This window comes from Agelaius phoeniceus, chromosome 3 (assembly GCF_051311805.1).
Source record: "Agelaius phoeniceus isolate bAgePho1 chromosome 3, bAgePho1.hap1, whole genome shotgun sequence".
Taxonomy (NCBI): Eukaryota; Metazoa; Chordata; class Aves; order Passeriformes; family Icteridae; genus Agelaius; species Agelaius phoeniceus.
The window spans coordinates 93,782,399-93,790,239 of NC_135267.1; the positions used below are offsets into that span (position 1 = coordinate 93,782,399).

The 7,841-nt window shown below is 44.3% G+C and overlaps 1 protein-coding gene across 1 annotated transcript; it reads left to right on the forward strand.

The window, feature by feature from the left end:
- Nucleotides 1–327: 327 nt before the first annotated feature.
- Nucleotides 328–5,777, forward strand: LOC129118639 (uncharacterized). Its single transcript, XM_054630098.2, has 7 exons — nucleotides 328–474; nucleotides 936–1,007; nucleotides 1,244–1,381; nucleotides 2,043–2,095; nucleotides 2,686–2,769; nucleotides 2,994–3,086; nucleotides 4,480–5,777. The coding sequence occupies exons 2-7, from the start codon at nucleotides 938–940 to the stop codon at nucleotides 4,528–4,530; spliced, it is 489 nt and encodes a 162-aa protein (XP_054486073.1). The 5' UTR covers nucleotides 328–474; nucleotides 936–937; the 3' UTR covers nucleotides 4,531–5,777.
- Nucleotides 5,778–7,841: the final 2,064 nt, after the last annotated feature.

Genomic DNA, 7,841 nt, shown 5'->3' on the forward strand with positions numbered 1-7,841 from the left:
TTTTGGTTCGCACTTGGATATCGCAGAGCAAGTTCAGTAAATCCTAAACTAGATCAGATGAATATGCTCGAGGTCTGAGGCTGCACTGCGATGACAATTTGTGGTTGGGCTGGCTTTGGGCTCAGCAGGGGTTGGATTTGTTTCGGCTCAGAGCAGGAACAGGAACTGTTCCAGTATCCCACCACTGCGGCGTGCTTGGGAACACGGTGCTGAGCAGCGGGAAGGGGATGCTGGGCAGGGCAGAGCCCAGGCAGGCGGAGCGGGGACCGCGATCGGTCCCTGTGCCCGCGGCTGCCGTGAGGGAGGGAAGGCAGGAAGCGGCGGAGCGGGGCCGTGTTCGGTCCCTGTGCCCACGGCTGCCGTGAGGGAGGGAGGGAGGGCAGGAAGCGGCGGCGGGCGGCCCCAGCCCTTCCGGGGCGCGGGCGGCGCCGGCCCAGGGGCGGCGGAGCCGGGGCGGCCGCGGCCGCAGCGCGGGTGGGTCGGGGCCCTGGGGCGGCCGGGGAAGGGTGGGGCGGGCCGGGCCGGGTCGGGGTGCGGGGCCCTCCGGCCGGTGAGGGCCATGGGCGGGATCCGTGATGCAGCGACAGCCCGATACGTCTGCATGGGTAAAACCCCCCTGGCGCCTGCGGCAGCGGCACCGGAGCCGAGTCTGGCCTCTGGTTCCTGGTGCAAGGGCATGAACGTGCTTTCCCCCACAGTGTGGTGCAGTGTCATGGAGGGGGATGTGGTCCTGTGCCGTGTGCCTGGGATGACCCTGCTGGAGCGGGGAGGTTGGACCAGGGACCCTCCGTGGTCTCTTCCAGCCTGTCCCACCCTGTGCTTCCATGGCGCTGCCCTCAGGCGTGCTGGCTCGATTCCTCGGTTTCTGAATTTACCCCCCACCGCCAGATACTTTTGGAAATGATATTATTGAATGTCCTTTTGCCTCTGACTAGATATGGATAACAGGAAGGATGAGAAAAGCAGGACGCTATGTGCAACCTCAGAAGAAGGGCTGAAGGCCCGAGGTAGGTGCTGTGATCTGGTGCTGTTCTCTGGTGTTGGTTTGTGTGTCACCCTCTGTGTCACTTACTGGGTTTGCTGGCTTGCTGATGCCGGTAGACCATGGCACACTGGAAGAGCAGGGAAAAACACAACTGACCCCTCAAAACAGGGGTTTATTGTGTTTAAATTCTACTGAGAGTCATTTCTGTAGGCCACAGTTATTAGCAGGCTTGTCACTGTTGCCTTGTGTTGCCCTAAGGAAAAGAAAAAAGGAAAAGAAAGCGCAGCAGAAGCAGATCCTCATCTGTTTCATCCACATCATCTTCTAGCAGTACATCCACTTCTTCTTCCTCATCACGTTCTTCATCAAGGTCATCTTCTTCCAGCAGTAGTAGAGGTAAGCTACCTCCACATGCACATGGTGTTTTCCAGTTTTGATAGCACTCCTGAGAGCATTTAAAACTTGTTTTAGAAGTGGTGAGACCACCACAGAGTGACAGTGCAGAATACCAGTGCTGCTTGTTCAGGGTTGTTCTCTCATAACCCTTTCCTGTTGTATGTAAAGGTGCCACTTCATACACAGTTTGCAATGTTCTTATGTTAATTTGAATTCCTTCTAAAGACAAACTGCCATTCAAATAAATGTTACTTGGTAACAATATGCTGTATATATTTAAGCCCCTCAGTTTGTTGCATTTTAAAAACACAGATCTTTTTTTACTTCACCAGTCTATTTAGACCAGAGTTGTGGGTTTGACTTAGTCCTCCTTTGGTCTTAACATTTCAAGCATTTAACTTTGAGGACTCAGATGAAGCTGGCACGTCTGCAGAATCAGTAAATGAGATATTTTCAGCTTCCATGTTAGCCCAGTAAGTGGCAGTAACTTAATGTGTTCTCTTTCTCAGGGTTAGTTCAACCTGTGTCCATACAAACAGCTGAACTAAAGCACTTTCTTCATATGTTTCACATTTCTCTGTCTTATCTGTAAATCAAATGTCTTTTTCAGAATGCTAAACTGAGTGTTTGATTTTGTTGTTTATTTTTCCTTTAATTTTAGATTCTCCTAAGTCTAAGTCAAAGAAGAAGAAAAAAGAAAAACACAACAAAAAGGTAAAAGTTTACAAAGAGAAATAAGTAGTTAACAAACAAAACAGTTCTTTATATTTCAATAACCTTAAATGTCATGTAAGATAATGCTTTTGTCTGTGGCTGTGTAAATCTAAATCATGCTTTTAGGGTTGTGGTAGCTGAACTGATAAATGGGCACTTGACTTTAGACAAAAAGAGAAATAATTTAAAAGTTACTATTGCTGATCATTGGTGGTCCCGCTGAAGTTTAGAGTAGTCTCTGAAAAAAAGAGAAGTGGGGAATCTTGATAACTTCATAGAATTTCCCAGAAGAAATTATTTATAGTCCGTGAGTGGTAAATTCTTGCTGTTGTTATTTTCCTATTCCATTTTCAGTGATTTTATATATTGGGGTTACTTTAAAAGAGAGAGAACAGGGAATCAGACCTTTTCTGACTCTTGCTCGGAGTCCCAAGGGTTGCTAACTCTGGTGCATTACTTTCTACTGCTTGTCCAGCAGTGGTAAGGGCAGGCAGCAGTGGCTGTCTTGAGTGCCTTGAGAGATCCTGGTGGGTTTAGGGGGTTTTGCCCTTGTTAGTCCGTAAGCATAAGAACATGTCTTCTTCTTGTAGAAAAGGAAAAAGGAGAACAAAATGAAGAAAAAGAAAGAAAAGAAGAAAAGGAAAGAGAAAACAGGACCTGTCCAGCTTTCCAAGGTATGCTGGTCCGAGTGTGAAGCCCTGTTCTATTTCTCACCTACATACTTAATCCATCCTGTCATAAAAATGTTCATAGGATCACCAGTTTGGTCATCAACCAGTAGAAACCTCTCTCTGTTGTTGTGGACAGTAAGGAAGTATAAAAGATTATTGTCTGCAATTTTACATGAGATTTGTACAGAACAAAGCTTATGTCTTTTTAACATGTGATCTCATTTCAGTTCTTCAAAAACAAAAAGAAGAATGAAAACTACAGCATGATAACCGGAAAGAAAATTAAGATGAAAATAAAGAAGACTAAGGAAGATATAGAGGTAAGAGTTAATTAGTCTAAATGTCCCTAAGAAAAAAATGCTGTATCTTTTAATATTTTTTCTAGTAGTAGTTTTTGTAGAAGAGCGGGTCTTGCAGTTAAGAGTTGTAAACTGAGTGTAGCTTTTAGTGTGGCTGTGATGCCCTCTGAGAAATTTTAATTCACTCTTTTGGCAGGTTTTATGTTAAGGGGCTTGGAATTCTCAGTCATGAGCAGATAAACCAAAGGATGTTTGTGCAGGTTCTTAGAATTTCAGCCTCTAATCATTAGGCAATTTGTAGCTTTCTGTTACACTGGTGCTAATTGTACTTATCTTCTTTCAGTCTCTTGTGATCAGTTGTGGTAATTGCTACTTCACTGTGTTTTTCTAACACATGCAAGACTAGCCTTTATTTAGAGAGGAATTTGTAAAATCCCAGTTGTATTACTGCATATCCTCCTGCATTTTCTTAGAGCAGTCAAATGTTTTTACTGAGATACCCAGGGAAATAAATACCATGAATTGTGTTGTGTGCTATTGCTGTGGATGTGTGGACTCAGCAGTTAAATAATACCTTCACTCTTCAACACCTTAGGGTGACCTGCAGAGGGCTCTGGTACTGGTCAGGAGGTGTTACTTCTCAAGGTATCCAGCTTGGCAGATTCAGGTTCAGCCCTAGTAGTTCATTCTAGAGCTATCAAAGCAGTCCTGGGCATTCTGAGTTAAATTTGACTGAAAACACATTATCTTCTCTCTGTGACACCAAAGGGTGTGTTAAATTATGCTGAATGTTTGCTAGTTTTGCTCCAGTAACCTGCTTGTTACAATATTTGATGTCAAATATTTGATGTTGGTCCTATTTTTGATTGGGGCCCGTGGTCTTCCTGAATTGAACAACATCCATTCTTTACAATATTTAAAGATTGAATAATTTTTTATAAAAAGCTCTGGAATTGACTGGTTGGGCCATTTCTTTTTGTGAAGAGAGAACCCAAATTCAGGGTTCTGTTATGCTGCATAAGCTGCTGTTTATGCACAGGGATAAAAAGATACTTCCCAAAGCTGAGGACTTGCTGGGAGTACACTGAAAGTTGCCTCAGCCACCAGAGAGGAGCATCTGTTGTGCTTGTGAGTTCCCTCCTGGGCAGGCTGGGAGCTGCACCATGACAGCCAGCGGAGCCTCCTTAGGGAGCCACTTAGGAAGTGTCTCATGGAATAGTGACAGCTTGTGTCCCCAGAAGCCATTGGCTGGCACTTCCCCTGGGCACCCATGCCTCACTGGTAGCTGGTTGGACCCAGCTGTGTCAATGGCACTCGCTTTGGGATGTGGAAACCCCACAGAAAACAGGGATCTGTGGCCTTGCTCCTGAGTACAGCTCTGTCCAACCAGTGCCTCTGCTTGTCTGCTCGACAGAGAGACCGGAACCGTGCCCAGCTCCTGGAATTCCTGAACTCTGCCTTGTAACCGGAGGAGTCCTCACCAAGGACTGGCAGATGTACCCAGCCAGCCATCATCCTAGCAGGACACTAAAGAGAAACTCAGGGAAAAGGACACCAAGTTGGACAAGACCAGACCCTCCTACTGAGAAGAAAATTGGGATGTCCTTTCTTAATGGCAAAACACAGAGTAGCTGATAACTTGTTCATGGAGCTCCATGTCCTCCTTTTGAGATCCTAAGGTAATAGCCAGGCTGTGGTGTTTTAGAAGAGCCCAAGTGTCTGTTGTTCACAGTGATAGGAGATGACACACTGAAGTCCAGCAATGTAATTTCTATCTTAACTGCATGCAGAATGCACTCTTAATTTCAAATGTCTTAATTTTTCTAGTAGTTTAAGCAGAGTATTTGTAAATGTTTATTTGAAAGATGAGGTGTTTCTTTTATGTATATTTTTTCTGGTAGTGGTTATGCATATCATAAAGAGCAAACTGACCTTTGTAAATAGAACATCCTTTTACATAAATGATTTTTTTTTTGAAAGTTCATTCACTAATATGTTATTTTCTTTCAGAATTCGAGATGTGGTGTTTCTCTGGACAGTTTATTGCTCTCTCTCTCATTAGAAAGTGTAACAGCAAAATACTCTAGAGCAATAATAGTGGCAAATTATTTTTATCCTAAAGTAGAAGCAGGAAAGGTCTCTGGTTTTGTTTGTTTACCTGAATCAGTTGTTCAGTTCATAATAGATAGTTTACCCCCCCCAAATCTGGAGTTGCAGTTCCTAGGCTGAAAGCTCTGGAGTTGTGGCCTGCTGTTCTGATCCTGTGAGCCTGTATCAAATCTTCCCCTCTTTGCAGTGCAGCAAGGCACGTGCCATCGGCATGCCTTGGTCTGATGGAGAAAGAGCTGTGGCATGGTGTTGAGGCAGGCAGGGACAGTGACTTCACAGGTCTGCTGAGAGTCCACTGGGAGATGAGACAGGTCTGGACAGCCAGCAGGAGCCCAGCACAGCTTGTGGGTGTGCCAGCTGTGGTAAATTGCTCAGTGCCTGCCCTCTTCCTTCCACACCTTGACTCTAGGTTACCCAGCAGGTCCCTCTGTACATAACCCTGCTGTGGGAGTTCACTGGAATCACTGTGAAGCACGTGCTCCCCAGGAGCTGTGGTTTAGGAATGCCTGAAGGAAGGACTCAAGGGGAGTTGACCTTGACAAAAACATTAAGTGTACAGCAGTCAGAGCGGGGGGAGATCATTAAAGAGCAAATGGAAAACTGTGTCTGTGTCTGCTACAGTGTTTTGAAGTGAACCTGAAGATTTGTACCATTGCTCAAGGGATAATTTATAACTGTTTTGATGTGTGAAGCCTTCTGAAGATACTAGAATCCTCTCCTTTCCCTAGTTTTCTTTTGTTGTGAAGCATTTTGTAGTTGTTGCAGAGAAGTAACTCTTTAGAAACTAAAGCCCTGATCCAGCAGAGAAATTCCATACATCCTTATGAACATAAAACTTGAAAAAAAACATAGGTAAGAAATGGAGTTTCCTTGACTTTTAATCCAACAATCAAAAAACAATCAAAAGGGTTTTTTTGAAAGCACTGTTCTGAAATGTCACTGCGGGGGGGAAAAAACAACGAAATAAGAAAACCCCTTTTATTTATCATGGGGATTATGCTTCGATTTGTGCTACTTTGGTATTTTCTAGCTAGTGATGTCAAAGCATCTTGCCCAGATAAGCAGCTTTTGTCTCTGGACTTTGCATAACAAGGTTAATCCCAAACACACTCTTAGAAGACAGCATCCTTCCCATTCCCTAGGTTACATTTTATGTAAAAATAGTGTAATTTTGGAAAACTTGGTGCGGGGTAAGGAGTAGAAATTTGGAAAATGAAAAGAAAATAGCAATGGGAAATGCAGAGGTCACAGTTGTAAAGAACTGCATTGGTTGGAATGTTCATACTTAGTTAAAATAATTTGCTTTTTGTTGCCTTGGTCAAGATCATAAAAACTCCTGCCCTGTTCTGCATTAGTAGGGAAAAGGCAAAGGGCCTTTAGTAATATGATGTGGACTCTTCTTCCTTTAAGGTTTTGGTAGTTGTTTCTCATGGTACAAAAATGAGTCAAACTAATTCTTCTTACAAAACAAACCTTTTTTTGGTGTGTGTTCAGGACAGAGAAATTTTCTGTTTATTTTTCTTTACATTCTGGGTATGCTTTGGTGATGCTTTAAAATATTTCTGTACCAGCATTTACTTCTGAGCTATCATTTCTTCTACAAAGCCAAGCTGCTTAAACACTGTGTCATTGATTTCTGCTTTATTTTCTCCTGCCCAGTCAGTTACAAGTGCTCTCTGAAACTTCCAGCAGTTGTTGCTTTTGTAAGCCTCCTTTTCTGTTCTACCCATCTCGATGTAGATTCTCAGGTTTCTAAAGAGGCTTGAGTCATGTTGCATCCTTCCCTTCTCCATCTTTCCCCACAAGCAGTGAGACCCTGTACATCTTCATGGTACTGAGTATCTGCTATTGGGAAAAGGCCAACAGATTCCAGCCCTCCATAGTGAGCACAGCCAAAATAATTTTCCACACCTTGCACCCTCAGGGAAAAAGTTCATTTCACTGACCCTTTCACTAGAGCTTGGTTTCTTAATACTGCTGCAATCCCTGTTGTGGCAGGTGCACCACCAGGTGAGAAGCTTACAACAGGAAGAATGTGCTGAAAATCAAGTTGAGAAATTTGCATGAGGGAAATGTGAGGCAGTTTACTGTGGGATGTTAACCTGGTAACACACATGGCTGATAGAGAGACTTGCTGCCAGGTCTACCAAGAAGTGCATGTTGTGGGCAGGGCTGAAGGCTGGAACAGGAGAGCAGTGGAACAGGTGAGGCAGGGCTGGAGGGAGATGGCTGCTGTCAGAAGTTGTGGAGTGGGCAGAGGTCAGGTGATGAGGCAGGGGCTGCAGAAGCTTACCTGGCTGGGCAAGCTGAGGTTCTTCCTAAAATGCCAAGTAACAGAGGTCTTTTAGATGTGAAACCTGCCTTTTGTGTGAGTGTATGTGTGTGAGTGTATGTGTGTGTGTGACAGTCTTCCCTATCACTCACCTTCTGTGTTCCACACAGTTTTCCATTCTGAGAATTGTGCAGAACTCAACTGAATTTTTTTAGCAGCAGAATTTTCAGAAGCAGAAGTCACTGTCGGGAAGGAGATGAAGGATACATTCTCTGAGCTGCTGCTGCCATGCCCATCCTCCTTGGCACTGTTTGTTCTATCCCAGCCAGTTCATGTGGGCAGTGCAATCCTTTGTTACTCATTTCCTTTAGGGTTGGCTTGAACTTCACTCTTTT

Coding starts and splice junctions, on each gene's coding strand:
- LOC129118639 (XM_054630098.2), top strand. CDS start 938: ATGGATAACAGGAAGGATGAGAAAAGCAGGACGCTATGTGCAACCTCA. Junction 2,770..2,993: donor GACCTGTCCAGCTTTCCAAG/GTATGCTGGTCC, acceptor ATCTCATTTCAG/TTCTTCAAAAACAAAAAGAA. Junction 3,087..4,479: donor AGACTAAGGAAGATATAGAG/GTAAGAGTTAAT, acceptor TCTGCTCGACAG/AGAGACCGGAACCGTGCCCA.